The sequence below is a fragment of the Panthera uncia genome (assembly GCF_023721935.1).
Source record: "Panthera uncia isolate 11264 chromosome C1 unlocalized genomic scaffold, Puncia_PCG_1.0 HiC_scaffold_4, whole genome shotgun sequence".
NCBI lineage: Eukaryota > Metazoa > Chordata > Mammalia > Carnivora > Felidae > Panthera > Panthera uncia.
Window position 1 is genome coordinate 95,379,883 of NW_026057585.1, and position 23,162 is coordinate 95,403,044.

The following is a 23,162-nucleotide window of genomic DNA, read 5'->3' on the forward strand; positions in this document are numbered from 1 at the left end:
GGAGCCTCCAACTCCAGTGCTTGGGTGGGTCTAGACAGCAGTGAGGCCCAGTGTTATTACAGATGTATCTAGCAAACATGAGCCCAGTGGAAAAAGTAATGTGGACTATACCAGCATGCAGTACCAAGATTCTCTTTCCTTACCCCATGAGCAGAGAAAGTGGTATGAACTAAGCAAGGCCAAGGTTCTTTTTTGTAAGATTTTATTTCTTTATTTTCAAGTAATTTCTACACCCAATGTGGGGCTTGAACTCACAACCTCAAGATCAAGGATTGTACTCTACTGATGGAGACGTCCAGGCGCCCCTAAGGCAAGGTTCTTTGTAAAAGTGGAAACAATACATAAGCTCACCAAAGAAAGAATGTATAGTAAGTTGTCTGTCTTGGAGAATGCAGTTTTCATATTCCAGATAGCATCTGGAGGTTCCCAGGACAGACTTAGCTCTGAGAACCTGCCTCTTGGTAGCCAGGAATCTGATTTTGGAATTCGGATTAAAGACTTGAGCCCAGACCACATTCACAGCCCCCCAGAGCCCACTCTTTCCCTCACTGCTTCTCCCTTCCCTCTTCCCCATCTCCTTTTCCCACCACCTCCCCTGAAACCTGCCTTTAGTCCTGTCCAAGGATGGCTAAAGTGAGGCAAGAGTTTCATTGCAACAGCATTTCTCCTGCTGGAGACTGATCTATAACTGGTGTGTTGGAATTTGGCTGGTGACCTATGATCCCAAGAACAATTAGGTGCCCCCTCGTCCAACAGGCACCATGGCCCCAAGCCCTGCGTTGGCATCATGAGCATAGATGCACCATGATTAGAGACACACGGACAGAATAACCAGTTGTTAGCATTTATTCTTCACAGACCTTGTGTGTTAGGGCTTTGAGAAGTTTTTAAAGGCATTTGTCTCTCCCTTTGATATTTATTTCACCTGAGTGAGAATGTTAGCAAGTGTTGCTCACAATTCGGATTTTCTGAAATACTAAGCAAAACCATTCTAAGCTAACTTATCCTTTTCATGTGACCAGAGCATTGACTCAGCATCTCCTTAATCAGCACCCCAGGGTTGCTATATGCTCTTTATATAATTGGCTATAGCATTCACAATTTTCAGGGAGCACAGGAACAAGAAAATTTCCTTGTCAAAAAGCAGTAGGGACCCATGAAAGCCATCCTCTACATGATACCACATCACAGGGACCCTCTGGTCCTCCAAGCGCTTCATATAGAGCAAGGTGTCATCACGGAGGATGTCATGCTCACAGCTCACCAGGAAGGCCTTGGGAAGCTGAGCAATGGTCTCATCATCTCTTATCAGAGGGGCATTGTCTACATCCAAAAGATGTTTGTTTTCCAGATAGGCAGCCCCATTAAAAGGGCTGGGAAACACAGGTTGGTGGCGCATCTTCCTGAATCTCCTGGGTATGTTGTCAGAGCTGAGCCACTGCTTGTACTTCCTCCAGAAGTCTGGGGGCATGAAGGCACCATCCAAGATGGCTTCCCACCAGTGAAAGCCGATAACCATATATTTAAGCATACATGTCATCATGAACTTCTGGGGCAGGATGGGACATTTCTGCTCTGCCAGTAAGATGGCAGCTGCAAAGTGATGATCTGAACAAGTGGATAAATCAGGACCTGGGCCCGGATCTGGGGAACATCTGATCTGCCCACCAGGGCCTGGGTGACACAGACCACATACACTCCCCCAGTGCTGTCTCCACAGATCACAACCCGGGAGGGGTCCAGGCTGTAGGTTTCCAGGGCCTTCAGGAAGTGAATGGAGGCATTCAGGCAATCTCAGAAAATGCTGGGGTAATGGTGATCGGGAAGCTTGCGGTACCTGAAGAGCAAGCAGGGAACAAAAGTGTCGCAGTGTGGACAGGTGTCACTGGGAACCATTTTAACCATGTCCTCAAGTCCCCCTTGCAAGACTGTCTCTGACTAAATCCCCAGAATGGCCCGGTGAGGTGGGGATTTTTTATCTTTTCTTTTCTTTTTTTCTTTTGCATATGAGGACATGAAGGACCTCCCCTTAGTCCTACAGGCAGGGGTTCCGGACTCCAACACTAGGCTCTGCCTGTTGTCCATAGGTGTAGACATTCCACACAAGATTATGCAACTTGAAAGCTATCTGAGCCATCTGAAGTGGGAGCAAAACAACTGGTGATGCTGGGAGATACAAAGGAACCTCCTGGCTGTCCCACTGGCTGCCCAAAGAGAACAGGCTAAGCAAAGTAAAGCTCAAATAAAGCAGAAGTTTCTTTCAGGATGAATTTTTGGTTTTTTTAATCAAAATCTAATGACCAAGGGGCTCCTGGAGGGCTCAGTCAGTTAAGCATCTGACTTCAGCTCACGTCATGATCTCCCATTTCACAAGTTCAAGCCCCACGTCAGGCTCTGTGCTGACAGCTCTGACCCTGGACCCTGCTTCAGATTCTGTGTCTTCCTCTCTCTCTGTCCCTCCCCTGCTCATGCTTTGTCTCTCTCAAAAATAAATAAACATTAAAAAAAAATTTTTTTAATCTAATGACCAAGATTTGTTCTTTCCCAGTGACTTAAAGAGTTGCCTTTGGCACAAGAACAGACACTCAGATCAATGGAATAGAATAGAGAACCCAGAAATGGACCCACAAACGTATGGGCAACTAATCTTTGACAAAGCAGGAAAGAATATCCAATGGAATAAAGACAGTCTCTTCAGCAAGTGGTGCTGGGAAAACTGGACAGCGACATGCAGAAGAATGAACCTGGACCGCTTTCTTACACCAGACACAAAAATAAACTCAAAATGGATGAAAGACCTCAATGTAAGACAGGAAGCCATCAAAATCCTCAAGGAGAAAGCAGGCAAAAACCTCTTTGATCTTGCCCACAGCAATTTCTTACTCAACACGTCTCCAGAGGCAAGAGAAACAAAAGCAAAATGAACTATGGGGACCTCATCAAATAAAAAGCTTCTGCACAGGGAAGGAAACAATCATCAAAACTAAAAGGCAATCGACAGAATGGGAGAAGATATTTGCAAATAACATATCAGATAAAGGGTTACTGTCCAAAATCTACAAAGAACTTATCAAACTCAACACCCAAAAAACAAATAATCCAGTGAAGAAATGGGCAAAAGACGTGAATAGACACTTCTCCAAAGAAGACATCCAGATGGCCAACCGACACATGAAAAAACGTTCAACATCACTCATCATCAGGGAAATACAAAGCAAAACCACAATGAGATACCACCTTACACCTGCCAGAATGGCTAACATGAACAACTCAGGCAACAACAGATGTTGGCGAGGATGTGGAGAAAGAGGATCTCTTTTGCATTGTTGGTGGAAATGCAAGCTGGTGCAGCCACTCTGGAAAACAGTATGGAGGTTCCTCAAAAAACTAAAAATAGAACTACCCTATGACACAGCAATGGCACTACTAGGCATTTATCCAAGGGATACAGGTGTGCTGTTTCGAAGGGACACGTGCACCCCCATGTTTATAGCAGCACTATCAGCAACAGCCAAAGTTGATGGAAAGGGCCCAAATGTCCATCGATGGATGACTGGATAAAGAAAATGTGCTATGTATATATAATGGAGTATTACTCAGCAATCGAAAAGAATGAAATCTTGGCATTTGAACTACATGAATGGAACTGGAGGGTATTATGCTAAGTGAAATTAGTCAGTCAGAGAAAGACAAAAATCCTATGACTTCACTCATATGAGGACTTTAAGAGACAAAACAGATGAACATAAGGGAAGGGAAACAAAAATAATATAAAAACAGGGAGGGGGACAAAACAAAAGAGACTCATAAATATGGAGAACAAACTGAGGGTTACTGGAGGGGTTGTGGGAGGGGGATGGGCTAAATGGGTAAGGGGCATTAAGGAACCTACTGAAATCACTGCTTCACTATATACTAATTTAGATGTAAATTTTAAAAAATAAAAAATAAATTAAATAAATAAATAAATGTCACTATCTTAAATTCTTAAAAAAAAGAGCTGTCTTCTTTCTGGGGGTTGGGGAAAGAGGGAGAGGTTTGGGAGATGCCCTGAGGGTGAAGGTGGAGGAAAGGTAAACAGGCAGGAAACAGATTCTGCTCTGGCTGTGAAAAGCATCCTGAAGGCTGCTCTAAGCCCTCAAAGTGTGTCTCCTCATAGGAATTCAAGGGCAAAGAGAAAGGACTTTAAAATGAACTTCTAGGGGCATCTGAGTGGCTCAGTCCGTTGAGTGGCCAGCACTTGATTTTGCCTCAGGTCATGATCTCATGGTTCACGAGTTCAAGCCCCTCACAGGGCTAGGCACTAACAGTGCAGTCTGCTTGGGATTCTCTCCTTCCCTCTCTCTCTAACCCTAAATATAAATATAAATATATAAATATATATATGTGCTATAAATATATATATGCGCTAAGGGAGTAGATCTTAAATGTTCTCACCACAAAAAAGAAACAATAATTACATGATAGAATGGAGATGTTTCCTAATGCTATCATGGTAATCATTTTGCAATATATAAGTGTTTCAAACTGACACGTTATACACCTTAAACTTATGCAATGTTATATGTCAATTATATTTCAATAAAGCTGGGGGTGGTGCTGAACTTACAGAAATAGTAAAACACAAGCTAACTAATGCACAAATCAAGATTGAGATAATAGAAAGAAATCAATTTAAAAAATAGAAACCCTTTGGCTAAACTGCTTTGATTAGAAATTTTATGAAAAACATGGCTGTTATCCCAAATTTTTGTTTGAAGTTGTTGCTAAATGTGTTTTCTCTTCTTACAACCTATCATTTAAAAGCATTGTAAAAGAAAGTGCATTCTACTTGTAAGATTAAATTTGGAAGGCACGCATAAAGAAAACTGACACTTTAGACTAGTGGCTTTCAAACTTCGTTAGAACAGCAACATTGCTTTTCTTCAAAAAAATTTTTTTTACATTGATTTATTTTTGAAAGACAGAGCGAGACAGAGCACAAGCAGGGGAGAGGCAGAGAAAGAAGGAGACACAGAATCCGAAGCAGGCTCCAGGCTCTGAGCTGTCAGCACAGAGTCCGACACAAAGCTTGCTTGAACCCACTAATTGTGAGATCATGACCTGAGCTGAAGTTGGACGCTCAACCGCTGAGCCACCCAGACCCTCTAATTTTTTCTTATTAAAATGATACAAGGACCCCCACTGTATAAAATAAGTGAGTAGTGGTCAGTCATTCTAGCTTTGCCCAGGGGCAGGGATCTGAACACCTCACTCATTCTTCTTCCTCTTTGACCTCCCTGGCCACCCCTAAAAAAACGAAGGGAATCCCAGTGTCCTAAGCAACCCAGTCTGGAAGCCACCACTTCCTATTAGATCTTGATTTTTGTTTCCATTAAAAGTTGCTCTAAGGCATCATCTTTAAGGATAGGGTTTGATTGACTGCAACCCTGCAACATTGCCTCAATGAGCAAATATGTTGATAAATAAATCAATGTTATCAACATAGCTTTCCATTTAAACTTAGCAAAACATATACTATTTAGTAGGGTCCTTGTATTGAGATGTGATCAGCACCTAGAAGCAGCAAACACAAACTTCAGCCTCCATTTTTCTATTTCTAGAAGGATACACATCCTACTAAATGTTAAATATACAAATATGGCAGTATAAAAGAAATAACAAATATTACATGCTTTCCATTAGCAGAATCCCGACCTGCTAGAAAGAGGCAGAAATGCCCACCCTTGCCCACTCAGGGTAGGGGTGAAAGTCAAAAGATTCTCCAGGAGCTTAGGTAGGGAGTCTCATTATGTCTTGATGAGAAACCAGGGAGCATTTCAGACACTGGACATCTTTTCCGACCTGCAGTCACCCTGGCAGATTGAAGAACCTTACCTGTCTTCCAACCTCCACCATCCTCTCTATCAAAACCCATGTCCTAAGTCTTTTCAACTATAACTATATCAAACAACAATATCCTAAGCAATCTCCTACAAATATTCATGCAGGTCTTTATTAACATTTCCGTGTGTTCAAGGGGCATTTTCATTATCATAAAGGGCTTCTCAGATGTAGAGTGTGACAGAGCCTCTATCAGTCAGACACTGTCTTCCTCAAATTTGAGAACACCAGAGATGCTAAGTAAGTTGCTTTAAGCTGCACAGATGCCTGGGGGCAGCCAGGGTTTGAGGGGCCTTGTGGTAGAGGTTGAATCTAAAAGGACAGCTTTTAGTTTCTCTAACTTCTTGAAACTGTTGCCCACTGTCTTCTTCTGTCTCGAGACACTCCCAGCATTGGACCCCAAAGTTAAGTAGGTAGGTAGTTGTTTTAACAAAATAAGCACCTGAAGAACCATCAGACCCAAACAACAGCCAGGACCTTGACCATAACCTTTGGCCAACCCTATCATACCCCCACCACCATCCCACCTCGCTGCCTTCGCCATCTGAGGGAACAGTGACCTTGACCTTCAATCCTGTATCCACCATTCCCTTTCTTTCCTTTTCATGTACTTTTATAATGTCTATGCATATTCCTTACAAATACTCTTCTGATTTTGTTTTTAACTTGATAAAAAGAGTACCAGGCTTACGTAATTATTTGAATGTTTTTCACTTAATTTTATACTGCCAAGACTCATTCACATTCTGGTGTGCCCTTCCAGTTCATTTATTTAAATGGCTATGTAATCATCCATAATACCTTAATGGCTGTGTAACATAATATTCACTGTGCCATGGTTTAGTTTAGTTTAGCTTAGTTTTTGTTTGTTTAGGAGAATTTTTACTCATGTTGAAAAGGGTTTAGAATATGATACATTAGTAATTACTCAAATTTCTGGTTTCAGAAAGAAGATGACATGGATTTATTTTTCCCTGTTCCTCTCCCAAAGGTCATTTAAAACACGGTAGGGGAGAGAGGCCAAGATGGCAGGCAGCATGGAAGCTCTCTGCTTCACTCGTCCCTGAAATGTAGCCAGATCAGCACCAAACCATTTTGCACACCTAGAAAATTGATCTGAGGACAAACACAACAATCTGCATAACTTGAGCCACAGAACTTGGCAGGCACATGGTGCAGAGAGGTGAGGTGGGGGAGAGAGAAGCTGCAGAGGGTAGGGAACTGTTTTTATTTGCAGAGAGAGAACAGAGATTTGGGGGGAGATTACAGGAAAAGCACTCCCTCCAAAAGCAGCTGGAGACAAAGAGAAAGAGTGGAAACACCTGCAAGGAAACATCTTCATAAGAAAGGGAGAAAGGAGAAAGGAGAGGGTTTCAATACCATTACGACTCTATAAATAGGGGAGCACAGAGCCAGAAACTTCGCAGCTCGATACCTGGTGCTGCTCTGGTGGGAAGGGCGAATCTTCAGGAGCAGAGAGCAAGGTCCAAGGGGTCATCAGGCCACATGGGAAGAGGCAGTTCCCCTGCAGAGAGGACATTTGGTAGAGGCCATGCAGTCTCCCCACAGGCAAAGGTCCCAGTGGACCCCAGATTACAGCCATGTTGCTGGTGTTGGAACAAGGACATTAGGGTGTGGTGAAGACTGGCGCCAGGTGTGTGTTGTGATTTACCATAGCCTCTGAACCACTGCTGCCACACAATCATGTGAACTTTTTCTAGGGAGGCTGGCACCTGGCCACAGTCTCTGGGCCTCTGCAGCAGCATGGGCCAGCACCTGGCCATTGCTCAGTAAGACCCTCCCTACGAGGGTCAGAGTGGGTTCAAGCCGCAGGGCCCTCAGAAGTGAGGGGTTTGGAAACACAGTCCCATCTGAGAAAAAATTTGGGAAGGAGGTGCTGCCTGGCAGGCTGATGGCTTGATTGTGGACAGTGTAGAAGCAGGAAGTGGATGGAAGTCCAAGACAAAGAAGAGGTGTTTGATTGCCAGTTGGGGAGAGCACAGAGTTCTGATGCTAGAGACTGGGAAGCAGGGTGATGCCATTTTCACATCTCCCGGGCATACATGCATGCCCACACGCCACAACAATCCACCCCAGTAAGCTAAGCAGTGCCACCTAGTGGAGAATGGAGCCATTACACCAAGCCTTGTCCATCTCCACCAACCAAGCACTAGAGGATGACCAAAAGTCTCTCTGCCTGCTTAGTTTACAGACTATAAAGTGCTCATAGTTTGACTTCTAGGGAAAACTGGATGTAATTTCACTCAGATTTCATTCTGTTTGCTGGTCCAGCTATTCATTTTTTTTTTCTTTTCTTATTCTTGGATACAGAAAGAGAAAAAAATTATTTTTTATTTTCTGTTTTTATAAAAAAAAGATTTCTCTTTAATTTTTTTCTACTATATTTTTTATTATTTTTTTGTAAATTTTTTAGTCTATTTTACTTTCTTAATTTCATTTTATTCTATTTTATTGTATACATTTTTTAAATTTTTAAACATTTTCTTAATTTTTCCCTCTTTTCTACATTTTTTCCTTTCCCTTTTTTCTCTATTCTATCAAGCTTCTTTCAACAACCAGACCAAAACACACCTAGCTTCCTTCATTTGATTTTTGTGTGTTGTTTTTAATTTTTTAATTTTATTTTTATTTTATTAAATTAATTCTTTTTCTTCCTCCAAAATGATGAAACAAAGTAATTCAGCCAAAAAGAAAGAACAGAAAGAAATGACAGCCAGGGACTTAATCTACACAGATGTAAGCAAGATGTCTGAACTAGAATTTAGAATCACAATAGTAAGAATACTAGCTGTAATTGAAAAAAGGATAGGGGTGCCTGGGTGGCTCAGTTGGTTAAGCGTCTGACTTCAGTTCAGGTCATGATCTCATGGTCTGTGAGTTCAAGCCCCGCATCGAGCTCTGTGCTAACAGCTTGGAGCCTGGAGCCTGCTTTGGATTCTGTGTGTGTGTGTGTGTGTGTGTGTGTGTGCGCGCGCGCGCACCTCTCTCTCTGCCCCTCCCCCACTCGTGCACTGTCTCTGTCTCAAAAATAAATGAACATTAAAAAAAAGAAAAAAGAAAAAAGCATACAATCCCTTTCTGCAGAGATAAAATAAGTAAAATCTAGTTAGGACTAAATTAAAATGCTATAACTCGAATGGATGCCATGGTGGCAAGGGTGGATGAAGCAGAGCAATGAATCAGTGATACAGAGGACAAACTTATGGAGAATAATGAAGCAGAAAAAAAAAGAGGGAAACTAAGGCAAAAGAATACGATATAAGAATTAGAGAAATCAGTGATTCATTAAAAAGGAACATCAGAATCATAGGGGTCCCAGAAGATGAAGAGAGAGAGAAATGAGTAGAAGGGTTATGTGAGCAAATCATAGCAGAAAACTTTCCTAACCTGGGGATAGACACAACATCAAAATCCAGGAATCACAGAGAACTTCTATTAGAGTCAACAAAAACCAACCATCAACAAAGCATATAACAGTCAAATTCACAAAATACACAGACAAGGAAAGAATTATGAACACAGCAAGGAAAAAAAGTCCTTAACCTTTAAGAGAAGACAGATCAGGTTCTCAGCAGACCTATCCACAGAAACTTGGCAGGACAGAAAGCAGTGGCAGGATATATTCTGCATGCTGAATCAGAAAAATATGCAGCTAAGAATTCTTTATCCAGCAAGGCTGTCATTCAAAACAGAGGGAGAGATAAAAAGTTTCCCAGACAAAGAAAAACTAGAGGAGTTCATGATCACTAAACCAGCCCTGAAAGAAAAAGTTAAGGGGACTCACTGAGAGGAGAAAAGACAAAAGGAAACAAAAAAGACCAAAACCAACAAAGACTAGAAAGGACCAGAGAATACCCCCAGAAACTCCAACTCTACAGGCAACACAATGGCAATAATTTCCTATCTTTCAGTACTCACTCTAAATGTCAATGGACTAAATTATCCCATGAAAAGACATAAGATAACAGAATGGATAAGAAAACAAGATCCATATATATGCTGTTTACAAAAGACACATTTTAGACCTAAAGACACCTTCAGATTGAAAGTAAGGGGATGGAGAACCATCTATTGTGCTAATGGTTGCCAAAAGAAAGCTGGAGTAGCCATACTTATATCAGACAATCTAGATTTTAAAATAAAGACCATAACAAGAGATGAAAGGGGGCATTATATCATAATTAAGGGGTCTGTCCACCAAGAAGAGCTAACGATTGTAAACATTTGTGCCCCCAACATGAGAGAACCCAAATATATAAATCAGTTAATCACATATATAAAGAAACTCATTGATAATCATACCATAATAGCAGGGGACTTCAACACCCCCACTTACAGCAATGGACAGATCATCTAAGTAGAAAATCAACAAGAAAACAATGGCTTTGAATGACACACTGTACCAGATGGACTTAACAGATGCATTCAGAACATTTCACCCTAAAGCAGTGGAATACACATTCTTCTTAAGTGCACATGGAACATTCTTCAGTATAGATCACGTACCAGGACACAAATCAGCCCTCAACAAATACAAAAAGATCGAGATCATACCATGCATATTTTCAGATCACAATGCTATGAAACTCAAAAGCAACCACAAGAAAAAATATGGAAAGACAACGAATACTTGGAGACTGAAGAACATCCTACTAAAGAATGAATGGGTTAACCAAGAAGTTAAAGAGGAAATTAAAAAGTACATGGAAGCCAATGAAAATGATAATACCACAACCCAAAACCTCTGGGATATAGCAAAGACAGTCATAAGAGGAAAGTATATAACAATCCAGGCTTTCCTAAAGAAGAGAAAAGGTCTCAGATACACAACTTAAGCTTACACCTTAAAGAGCTGGAAAAAGAACAGGAAAAAAAAAAACCCCAAAACCATCAGAATATGGGAAATGATAAAGATTAGAATGTAAATCAATGCTATCAGAATCAAAAAAACAATAGAACAGATCAATGAAACCAGAAGCTGGTTCTTTGAAAGAATTAACAAAACTGATAAACCCCTAGCCAGTTTGATCAAAAAGAAAGAGGAAAGGACTGAAATAAATAAAACCAAGAATGAAAGAGGAGAGATAACAACCCACACTGCAGAAATACAAACAATACTAAGAGAATATTATAAACAATTATATGCCAATAAATTGGGCAATCTAGAAGAAATGGACAAATTCCTAGAAAAATATAAACTACCAAAACTGAAACAAGAATAGAAAATTTTAAGAGACCCATTAATAGAAAATTTTAACAGGCCCATAACCAGTAAAGAAATTGAATCAGTAATCAAAAATCTCCCCCCAAAAACAATAGTCCAGGGGCGGATGGCTTTCCAGGGGAATTCCAGCAAACATTAAAGAAGAGTTAACACCTATTCTTTTGAAGCTGTCCCAAAAAATAGAAATGGAAGGAAAACTTCCAAACTCATTCTGTGAGGCCAGCATTACCCTAATTCAAAAACCAGACAAAGACCACACAAAAAAGGAGAACTAAAGACCAATTTCCCTGCTGAACATGGATGCAAAAATCCTCAACAAGATACTAGCCAACCAGATCAAACAATACATTAAAAGAATTATTCATCACAATCAAGTGGAATTTATACCTAGGATGCAGGGCTAGTTCAATATCCACAAATCAATGTGATGTGTCATTTTAATAAAAGAAAGGACAAGAACTACATGATCCTCTCAATAGATGCAGAGAAAGCATTTGACAAAATACAGCATCCTTTCTTGATAAAAACCCTCAAGAAAGTAGGGATAGAAGAATCATACCTCAAGATTAAAAACCATATACAAGATACACTCTGCTAATATTATCCTCAATGGGTAAAAACTGAGAACTTTCCCCCTAAGGTCAGGAACACGACAGGGATGTCCACTCTCACCACTGTTATTCAACATAGCATTGGAAGTCCTGGCCTCAGCAATTAGACAACACAAAGGAATAAAAGGCATCCAAATCAGCAAGGAGTAAGTCAAACTTTCACTCTTCGCAGATGACATGATGTGGAAAACCTGAAAGATTCCATGAAAAAACTGCTAGAATTGATCCATGAATTCAGCAAAGTCACAGGATATAAAATTATAGAAAGCATAGAAATTGGTTGCATTTCTATACACCAATAATGATGCAGCAGAAAGAAAAATCAAGGAATAAATCCTATTTACAATTGTACCAAAAACCATAAAATACTTAGGAATAAATCTAACCAAAAGATCTATACACTGAAAATTATAGAAAGCTTATGAAATAAAATTGAAGACACAAAACAATGGAAAAAGATTCCATGCTCCTTGATAGGAAGAACAAATATTTTTAAAATGTCAATACTACCCAAAGCAATCTACATATTCAATGCAATCCCTATCAAAATAACACCAGCATTCTTCACAGAGCTAGAACAAACAATCCTAAAATTTGTATGGAACCAAAAACAGACCATGAATAGCCAAAGCAATCCTGAAAAAGAAAACCAAACCTGGAGGTATTACAATCCTGGACTTCAAGATGTATTACAAAGCTGTAATCATCAAGACAGTACGGTACTGGCACAAAAACAGACACATAGATCAGTGGAACAGAATAGAGAACCCAGAAATGGACCCACAAACGTATGACCAACTAATCTTTGACAAAGCAGGAAAGAATATCCAATGGAATAAAGACAGCCTCTTCAGCAAATGGTGTTGGTAAGACTGGACAGCTACATGCAGAAGAATGAGCCTGGACCACTTTCTTACACCAGACACAAAAATAAATCCAAAATGGATGAAAGACCTCAATGTAAGACAGGAAGCCATCAAAATCCTCGAGGAGAAAGCAGGCAAAAACCTCTTTGACCTCAGCTGCAGTAACTTCTTACTCAACATGTCTCTGGGGGCAAGGGAAACAAAAATAAAAAGTAACTATTGGGACCTCATCAAGATAAAACCTTCTGCACATAGAAGGAAACAATCAGCAAAACTAAAAGGCAACCAACAGAATGGGAGAAGATATTTGCAAATGACATATCAGATAAAGGGTTAGTATCCAAAATCTACAAAGAACTTATCAAAACCCCCCAAAAAAACAAATAATCCAGTGAAAAAAATGGGCAAAAGATATGAATAGACACTTTTCCAAAGACATCCAGATGGCTAACAGACACATGAAAAAATGCTCAACACCACTCATCATCAGGGAAATAAAAATCAAAACCACAATGAGATACCAACTAACACCAGTCAGAATGGCTAAAATTAACAACTCAGGCAACAACAACTGTTGGCGAGGATACGGAGAAAGGGGAACCCTCCTGCACTGCTGGTGGGAATGCAATCTGGTGCAGTCACTCCGGACAGAAAACAGTATGGAGGTTCCTCAAGAAACTAAAAATAGAACTACCCTATGACCCAGCAATTGCACTACTAGGCATTTATCCAAGGGATACAGGTGTGCTGTTTCGAAGGGACACATGCACCCCAATGTATATAGCAGCACTATCAACAATAGCCAAAATATGGAAAGAGACCAAGTGTCCATTGACAGATGAATGGATAAAGAAGATATGGTGTGTGTGTGTGTGTGTGTGTGTGTATATATATATATATATATATATATATATATATATATATGGTGGAGTAGTGTATATATATATATATATATGTATACACATATATATATACTTGTATATACTTGTATATATATATACATATACTTGGCAATGAAACAGAATGAAATCTTGCCATTTGCAACAACATGGATGGAACTAGAGGATATTATGCTAAGCGAAATTAGTCAGAGAAAGACAAAAATCCTATGACTTCACTCACATGAGGACTTTAAGAGACAAAACAGATGAACATAAGGGAAGGGAAACAAAAATAATATAAAACAGGGAGGGGGACAAAACATAAGAGACTCTTACATATAGAGAACAAACTGAGGGTTGCTGAAGGGGTTTGGGGAGTGGGGTGGCTAAATGGGCAAGGGGAATTAAGGAAGACACTAAGTACTGGGTGTTATACGTGGGGGGTGAATCGCTGGGTTCTACTCTTGAAATCATATTGCACTATGTGCTAGCTAAGTTGGATGTAAATTTTTTAAAAAGTAGAAAAAAACATGGCAGATGCTTATACTAAAAAGCATTTGTTGCTTAGCAACAGTAGCTAAACTATGGGGAGAGTCCAAATGTCCATCAACTGATGAATGGATAAAGATGTGATGTGGATGTACAATGGACTATTACCCAGTGATCAAAAAGAACAAAAACTTGCCATTTGCAACGACATAGATGGAGCTGGAATGTATTATGCTAAACGAAATAAGTCAGTCAGAGAAAGACAAATATCATATGATTTCACTCATACGTGGAAGTTAAGAAACAAATTAGATGATCATAAGGGAAGGCAAAATAAAAAAGAGAGAGGCAGAGAAGCAAATCGTAAGAGGCTCAGAGAACAAACTGAGGGTTGATGGAGGGAGGTGGGTGGGGGATGGGCTAAATGGGTTATGGGTACTAAGGAGGGCACTTGTTCTGATGAGCATGAGGTGTTATATGTAAGTGCTGAATCACTTGTGTGTACATTTAATATAGTGTCACGTAGTGTTTTGCTTAGCATAATACCCTCTAGCTCCAACCACATCATTGCAAATGGCAAGATTTCATTCTTTTTTGTGGCTGGAAAACACTCCGTTGTATATACACCACATCTTTATCCATTCATCTGCCGGTGGACACTTGGGCTACTTCCATAATTTGACCATTGAAAAAAATGTTGCAGTAATCACAGGGGTGCATCTATCCTTTTTAATTGTAAGTATCCAGTGGTGCAATTATTAGATCATAGGGTAGTTCTATTTTTAACTTTTTGAGGAACCTCCATACTGTTTTCTACAGTGGCTGCACCACTTTGCATTCCCACCAACAGCGCGTGAGGGTTCCCCTTTCTCCACCTCCTCACCAGCACTCGCTGTCTCATGCCCCAGTTTGTTCGTGCACACCCCTGCTGTGGGCATTTGACCTCTTTCTGGGTTTTTGCTCTCTTGAACGGCGCTGTGCCTGTGTCTGTGCATGTACGTGCGAGAGTGCCTCTTGGGGGCTAGGGCCCCTCTCTCTCTTCTACAAATCATCCACGTGCTCCTCCCTACCTTCTTCCACCCAAGTGACACTCACTGACTTTCTCCAGCAGCTCACCCAATCGACAGCAGCACAGAATCAGTCTCCAGGGCCAGAAAATTGCACAGGTGGTGGTACAAGTCTGCAAGACAGAATCGGTCACAGCAGCCGCCCTGAGTGGCCTGCAGGGATGTCAACACCCCCATGCAGGGCCCAGCACTGTTCACCCTAGTCCCCGAGGAGAACCTGCCAGCAGTGTCCACTTTGGGTGTGATATTGTTTTTCTGTTCCTTTCCCTACTTCCTCTGCAGTGACTCCAGCTGGCTCTGCCTGGGCAAAACCAAAAAGCCAGGCCATGTAAGACACCTGACATCTGCCGTGGTCTCCTGAATGTCGGGACTCCAATGCGCCTCAGGGTTCACCAGCTGCAACATTTTCTTCCACAGTGGGAGGGAAACTGAGGACCAGGAAGGCTTGGCGATTTGAAACGGACAAAACCAAGGCCAGGGAGGGTAGGCATGCCTGCTCTAAACTATTGATGGTAATTACGTACGCATGCACACAAATGTATGTTATAAGAAATATGGGATGGTTGGATGGACCATTTTTATTATTTTTAATTTTTTTAACATTTTATTCATTTTTGAGAGACAGAGACAGATAGAGCATGAGCAGGGGAGGGGCAGAGAGAGAGACACACACACAAAGAATCCGAACCAGGCTCCAGGCTCTGAGCTGTCAGCACAGAGCCGGATGTGGGGCTCAAACCCACGAACTATGAGATCACGACCTAAGCTGAAGTCGGACGTTTAAGCAACTGAGCCACCCAGGAGCTCCATGGGCCATTTCTATTAGCCGAGGGGTACCTCTGAGGTTCTCAGACAAGTCCATTATCAACAGTCCATTGGCCATCCTGGTACAGCACCAGACACAGTATCTGTGCCAAATAAGCCTCTAATTCCGTGGTTTCTAACCTTGGCTGTGCTGTAGATAGAAGTACCAGGGAGGTTTTCCAAGTCCTGGTGCCCAGACTGAGCCCCAAATAATTGAACCAGTGTCTCTGGGGTGGGGAGCACGGGCAGCAGGAGTTCCCAAATTCCAGCCTCGGGGCCGGTGGTGAATGACTGAGCAGACCGGGAAAAGTGCCCCAGCTTCCTCATCACCCTTTGAGGGACATGACGGAGGAGGGGACAAAACTGAGTGGGACAGGCAGCTCCCAAGGAGGCCTTAGCTTGCAGATTAGCGCCATCTGGGAGCTTTTTTAAAATGCTGATGCCTGGGCCCCACCCCTGAGACTGACAGTGGCTGGGCAGGACCTTGGTGTGGGTATGACTCAAAGCCCCCCCAGGGGGGTTCAAAGCACAGCCAGGGTGGAGACTACTGCTGGCCTTTCCCACATCATCCCCCTGCCTCCCTGCTCTGCTGCCCTGACATTTTTTCTCTCCCTCGAGCCCCTGTTTTGGAGCTCTGCACTTGCTGTTTCTTCTGCTTAGACTTAACTGGGCTGGGACAGAGTGAGGCAGGCACTTGCCTTGGGCACAAAACTAAGGGGCCACCAAGACACTCTGCAGCTGAGAAATATAATACTTTGGTGCAATCTTTTAAGGAATCAAAGCAAATGCCACGAGTATCTGTGATGAAGGACGTATGAAAATCTTACATAGACAAGAGCCTACTTTGCATTTGTACAATTCGCCTGGCCCTGTTGGATCCCACCTTTAGATAAACGTTGTTATTTTGTTCACCATATATTTTTTGCATTAATATTGAATTTTTCAAAATAGTGCATAAAAAGGGGGCACCTGGGTGTCTCAGTCGGTTGGGCATCTGACTTTGGCTCAGGTCATGATCTCCCAACTTGGAGCCTGGAGCCTGCTTCGGATTTTGTGTCCCCCTCTCTCTCTGTCCTTCCCCCACTCGCTCTCGTTCTCTCTCTCAAAAAATAAATTAACGTTAAAAAGGTGAAAATAGTGCATAAAATTATCTTGAAGACTGAGTTTCTTGGTGCCCCTTTAAATATCGAGCCCCAGGCAGGGGCCCCATTTGCCTGCCCCTATCCCTATAGGCTTAGAATGCTGCTCCCCAGCCTCTATGGGGCTTATTCCTCCTCATCAGTTGCTTGGACCTGAGTTCAAATTCTACCTTTTTGGAGAAGCTTCCTCTGGAAAAACTAAAGATCCACATGAATCACTTTCTATTCCATCATCTTGTGCCATAACTCTGTGGAATTACCCTATTTATTGGCTTTCTCTTTCATTGCCCAGCCTCTTCGTTTGAGTAGGCTCCATGAGTTTTTCGTGTTCTCCACTCGGTCCCCTGTACCTGGAACAGGATATGACACAAGATAAATACCTGGTGAATATTTCCCAAATGAAGCCTCGCTTCACTTTTAAAATAGCATCATGCCCCACAGAGGAGGGCTAACAGTCCTAGCCAACTAATGGGGTGCTTCTGGGGGATCTCTGAAAGGGAAGCATGACCTCGGGGGCTGGTAGATGGGAGATATCCATTGTTAACTTCTGAAAAAAAGGAGAGCATCCCGGCAGCAAATGCGGCTATTGCTATTTCCACCACCAGGTGGCAGCACACCCTAATCTCAGGGAAGTTCTGGGCAACTTTGGGCAGCCATCCGTCCACCCATTTGTTCGTCCATGAACACATCCTTTCACCCAGTTATTCACCCATCCATTCATCCATCTTTGTGTTCATGAACTCATACAGTCATTCAAAAATTAAAATCCACAGGCAAGGAAGGCGCTGGAGATAAGGCAGCAAACAAAACACAAGTCTTCCTGGCACTCTGGGAGATTCCATTTTTAGTTGGGGAAGACAGACAGAAAATGAGGAAATACACGAAGGAACAAGATAAATTCAGACCATGACAAGTGTCATGAGGGAAATTTAAAGGGATGATGTCAGGGATGGAGACGGGCATGGAACTCTAAGGGACCGTGCCTTAGGTAAGATGTTCAGGGAGGCCGCTCTGGAGAGGATATTTGAGGTCAGCCTGAATGAACAAATAAGGGTCCACCAGTCATGCAAAGTCAGGAGGGGAGAGACATCGTCTGAAGCTGCCAGAACAGCAGGTGCCAAAGATTCAGAGAGAGAGGGGAGGAGCCTGGAGTGTCTGAGAGGCAGGCAGTGTGGCTAGAGCGCAGTGAACTGCTTTGGGAGGAGGGAGACACCATGCACCTGGTTGGAAAGGTGGGCAGGACCTCCAAAGCTGTCAGGGCTCGAGGGCTCGGTTCCATCTAAAGGCACCGGAGAGCCACAAGAAGGGTTTAGCCCAGGACCGACAAGCTCTGACTTGTAGTTTTACAAGCTCTTTCTGGCTGCCAGGGAAGGAATGGATTGAGGGGCGACAGAAGTGTGTGTGTGTGTGGGGGGGGGTGGTTGTGGGGTGTGAGGGTCAAGGGGGCCGAGGCAAGAGAGAACATGGGGTCTTGGATCATGGTAGTGTAGCAGAGCCAGGGAGAGATGCATGGGTTTGGGATGTACTGTGGGTGGAAAACGGATAAGACGGGCCAAAGCTGTGGGTGGCGAGGGAAGAGAGCAGTCAACACCCCAGCATCGTGAAAGCCCCACTGAGACACCGCACTAGCCTCACCTTGACCAAGACCATTACAGTACAGAAAAGAACGTTTCTCGCATAGATTGAGTGTCATCTGCTTACTTGAGCCCAAAGCACTCAGCCTGGGATTCCTATAAAAAATCTCCAACCGCTGGGGCACCTGGGTGGCTCAGTCAGTTAAGCGTCCTGACTCTTGATTTCGGCTCAGGTCATGACCTCACAGTTCATGTGTTCAAGCCCCGTGTCAGGCTCTGTGCTAACAGTGCGGAGCCTGCTTGGGACTCTGTCTCCCTCTCTCTCTCTGCCCCTCCCCTGCGCTCTCTCTCTCTAAATAATTTTTTTTTTTAAAGCCTCCAACCGCTGATTCCTCTGAGTTACTCTTAAAAAGGTTCTCAGTGAAGAGTGAGCCAAGTTGTACACACAGATGAAGCTCTTCCTTTACAAAGCTGCAGGGAAGCACCTCACCCAAGTTCCCCATGAACCCGCCTCCTCCATGGAAGAAGATGATGCCTCACCAGGGGCTGGAGGACTCTGCCTTGGATTGGAACAGCCTCACAGGTATGGTCCCAAAATACAGGTCAGTCACTACAAGTCTAGCATCCTTTTTGTTCTCACAAAACCATGCAATAACTGGGTAAATCTGGGCCTGGAGCAGATTCCCAGCCTCTCAAATATATTCCCCTGTCAGGCGTAAGAGAAAGAAAGGGAGACATTAGGAGAGGTCAGGACCCATCTGGATCGTAGAGGACTCCTGTCACCTGTAATTGCTAGGATGTTTTTGCAGTTTCTTATGTGTCTCATCTGGGTAAGGCTCATCAGGAAGGACAGGCTCTGGATTGTGTCCCCATAGAGGGTTTGGGTTTCAGAACTTCCTCCCAAACGATCTTGATTGAATAACGGTATGAATTGGCCAAAGATCTTGACCATGTTTAGGCTGACTGGTTGGGCACTGAATTGAACAAAGTCAATTGTTCAAGGCAACTAGCAGGCAACCTTCCTCTTTGGCTCTCCAGCCTCAGATGGCAAAAAGGGTCATCACTTGGGTCAACACCCAACATTGCCCGCCCGGAGCCTGCGCCATGACAGATTCTTAAGCCATGTTTGTGTTCAACAAAAGAAAGTGATGGGATTAGGGATGCCTGCTGTTGACTCAGAAGAAGGGTGCAATGGCACATGGCCATTTATTTGCCAAATGTGTATAAATTTCCATTGTTTTTAAACTAATATAGTCACTCTAGCTATAAACAAACAAATGTCTGAATAAATCATGAAATATAGTTACAAGTTATCATGTTGCATGTACTCACTGCCTTTCAACCACTGGAATCATCTCTTCCAAGGACCGCACATTAAGTGTGTCCGTGTCCCAAGGGAAGTGCATCATTTATGAGTCACCTATAGCATGCCAGTAGTGGTCCGAGTGGTTATAAACTGGATGAAACTTTTCAGTGATGCTTCTAAGTCAAGCAGAGTTATCAGCTCTATTTTGTAGATGGGGGAGCTGAGGCAAACCAAGGTCAAGTGCCCTGCCTGCCAAGGAGTAACATGCAGAACATGTGTTCTCAACCACTAAACCAGAAAGAGCTTGGATTCTGGAGTCAGGAAGATCTGAACTCAAGTTTTAGCTTATCGCCAAACTAACCATCTCTGAGCTCCGATCTCCCTCCTTTACAAAACAGAATGGTGTCCACAGCCCAAGGAGGAGGCTTGGGGATTAGACGTGACCGGTCACGATGAGTGTCTCACTGGTGGGTCCTGGCAAGCGTGATCCCCAGTCCTTCTCCTGCTCACACCCACTGGGTCTTGTCCCAGGTCCCCTGGGATGCCCCAGTGCCTTCCTTCCGTGGAGACATCCAAGGCTTTGATTTCTCCAAAGAGAACTCCAAACAAAACCTTCATTTCCCTGCTTGAGCTGGAGGAGAGTGAGGTGAGGAACTGGTTGGAGATGGCCTGCTTGGCCCACATCTGAGGACGCCAGGCCTCTGTACTCAGCCAGCTCGGACCTTCACTGGCCAGCTCAGCTCCGAGCACCCTGACGTCAAGATGCCTCCTGTCGGCTCAGATGGGCTCCAGCTCTCACCTCCTCCACTGCAGTTCCCCCATGCTCCATGTGCTCACCCTCGGCTCACCTTGTTTCCTGGAAGCCTTTCTACCTGCCTAGCAGGTGGAGAAACACCAAACGGACTTTGATATCCAAGCTCAAGTCCGTGTTCTCACTGACTGATGCCATCCCTGAGCTGTATCCTCCTGTTCACAGCAATGGCTGCTGCCTCCTTGGAGGCCCTAAGTACCCTGCCCAGATTTCTTCAGAACCCCTCAAGGCTTTAGTACGTGGATGTGGTCACCCGTGTGTCTCCCTCCACCGAACATCATTATCTTCATCATGGACACCCCGTGATGGGCAGTGCGTGCTGGGGGCACCCAGCCAGCGCTGGAGGGATCAGGATGAGACATCCCAAGCGAAGCTCCCGCTTCGGGGCCGTGAAGCTGGACAAGGAAACCCCCTGGGAAGAAGAGGGGGAGCCCTCGCGTGGTGCCGCTTATCGCGATTGGAGACCAGCGAGAAGGCTTGCATCACCTTGTGGGCGGAAGAAGCCTGCTTGCCTCCTCCAACAGGAGGAAGGAAGGAACTTCTTGCCCAGCAACAAGCTCAGCCAATAAGAAGATACCACAACTCAGCCAATGAGAAACTGCCCCTCCCTGACCTCACACTTTCCTCCAATGGACTTTCATTCAAAGCAGCCCCTCCCACCTCCCTCCACTTCTCTGTAAAGAAGCTTCTCTCCTTTGATCTCTGGACTCGCAGGTGGTTTGCCATAACTTGCAGGTCCCCAATTGCAATTCCTCTACTCTTCCTGAATAAGCCCACCTTGCTGGCAAAATAATGGGCTGTGTTGCTTCTAAGGTCCGTCTGCGAGCCTCCTGTGAGTGCCCCAGAGCCACGGTCATCAGCAGGTGCTTGCAGCTTGTGGGCTACTCTTTAGGAGAAAACAAGGTCGGAAAGGCCTTGGTTTTTTCTGGGTCTCAAACTGGCCCATAATTCCGTGCAATGGCAGCCACTGGTTTGAGACAGGCCGACTTCCAGTGAAGTGCTTGGCCAGGAAAAATAACAGAGATGAGAGTTTTGCCCGCAGCCTGTCTCCTTGAGTCAGTAACATTTCTGAAATTATAAACTAGAGGTGTTCATGTCTCTAAGAGTCATCCACATCCATGGTGGAACATTCCAGAAGCACATAGACATATTTTATTTCTTTACCGAACATAGGAAGCCCTTATCACGTGTCATTTAATTCTTTTGCCATCCTGATGAGATGGACACCATTGTTTCCTTTCGCAGATGGGAAAATAGACACAGAGAGGTCAAGTGCATTGCCCAAGATTGCACAGCCAGAGCTGGGATGCACATGCTGGCAGGCTGCCTACCATCTGGGCTCCTTACCTTTCACTCTGCTATCAGCTAAGTGAGGCCTTCTGTCTTCCTCCTTCTACAGTTGCCCTCCATCCCCACAAGTAAGCAGTGTGAACTGTTGGGCTGATAACACCCAGGGGTTGGAACACTGGGTTAAAACCAGTGGTCTGCCTCCTACGACATGCCAAGCCTTTGTTTCCAAACCTGTTGCAGCTCTAAATATGTGCCGTCCTATCCCCAACCCTAGTCCCTGCTCAGAGCCTGGCCAGCATGACCCCTCTGACATGCTGGATAGATTCACCTATGTCTTGATCAGCAAATGGAAAGCACCTACCAGGTGGCAGGTCTGTGCCTGTGGCCAATGTCACAAAGGTAGTTAAAGCAGTCCCTGCCTTCCATGTGCCTACACTGTATTCAGAGGAGACAGCCTACAGGCAGCTGAGTGCGCAGAGGGCAAAAGAGGCTGTGGTTTAAGGCGGTTCGGTTCCCTGTCAGGCTGAAAACCCTGTAGAAGAAGGGGCTGGGTCTGCAATCCTTTTAGAATCCTCAGAAAGCAGCCAGGTGACGGGTGCTCAGTAAGTGTTTGAAGGAAGAAAAGGAGGGAGGGGCAGAGAGAGGAAGGGAAGGGAGAGCTGGAAGGGAGAGAGGAAGGGAAGGAAGGGAAACAGAGCTGCAGACACAAAAGAGAGTGTAACAAAATATGTCTTGGGGAGAGTCTGAAGAGGAAAGGAGGGGCAAGTTATAGGGAGAGAGGAAAGGAGACCCAACCCACTACAGAGCCCGAGAGCAAACTCACCAAAGTTAAAGCATACAGGAACAGGCAATGCAGAAATCTGAACTTGGCAGGATGTTGCAAGGTAGAGGGGACATCTACGGTGAGGAAATGCTGGAGGACAGTCCAGACGAAGACTCCCACAAAAAAGGTGCACAGGAGCACCAGGCACAAGACGAGCATGCTCCCAAGGTTGCTAGCAGCTGCCTCTCCAGAGAAAGGAGCTTGGACACTTGTGTTAGGAGAATGTGGACCCGCTATACCAGCTCTCTCTCTGCTCCCACTGGTTTTGGACTTAGCCGTGATTCAGTGGGCTAACGTGGCATCTTACAGGGCCAATGGGAGCTGGAGGGACTATTTCTCTGAGCAATGAAAGCTCCAAGAAAACCAGTCTTGC

At 43.9% G+C, this 23,162-nt stretch overlaps 1 protein-coding gene across 1 annotated transcript; it reads right to left on the minus strand.

Annotated features, from left to right (window-relative positions):
• Positions 1 to 265: 265 nt before the first annotated feature.
• AADACL4 (arylacetamide deacetylase like 4) lies at positions 266 to 22,948 on the minus strand. The gene is given in 6 exon segments (XM_049618922.1): positions 266 to 1,560; positions 1,563 to 1,837; positions 15,092 to 15,155; positions 19,050 to 19,193; positions 19,196 to 19,265; positions 22,790 to 22,948. Coding segments are annotated over 6 exon segments (1,209 nt in total). The 3' UTR covers positions 266 to 1,063.
• Between the last annotated feature and the right edge of the window lie 214 nt (positions 22,949 to 23,162).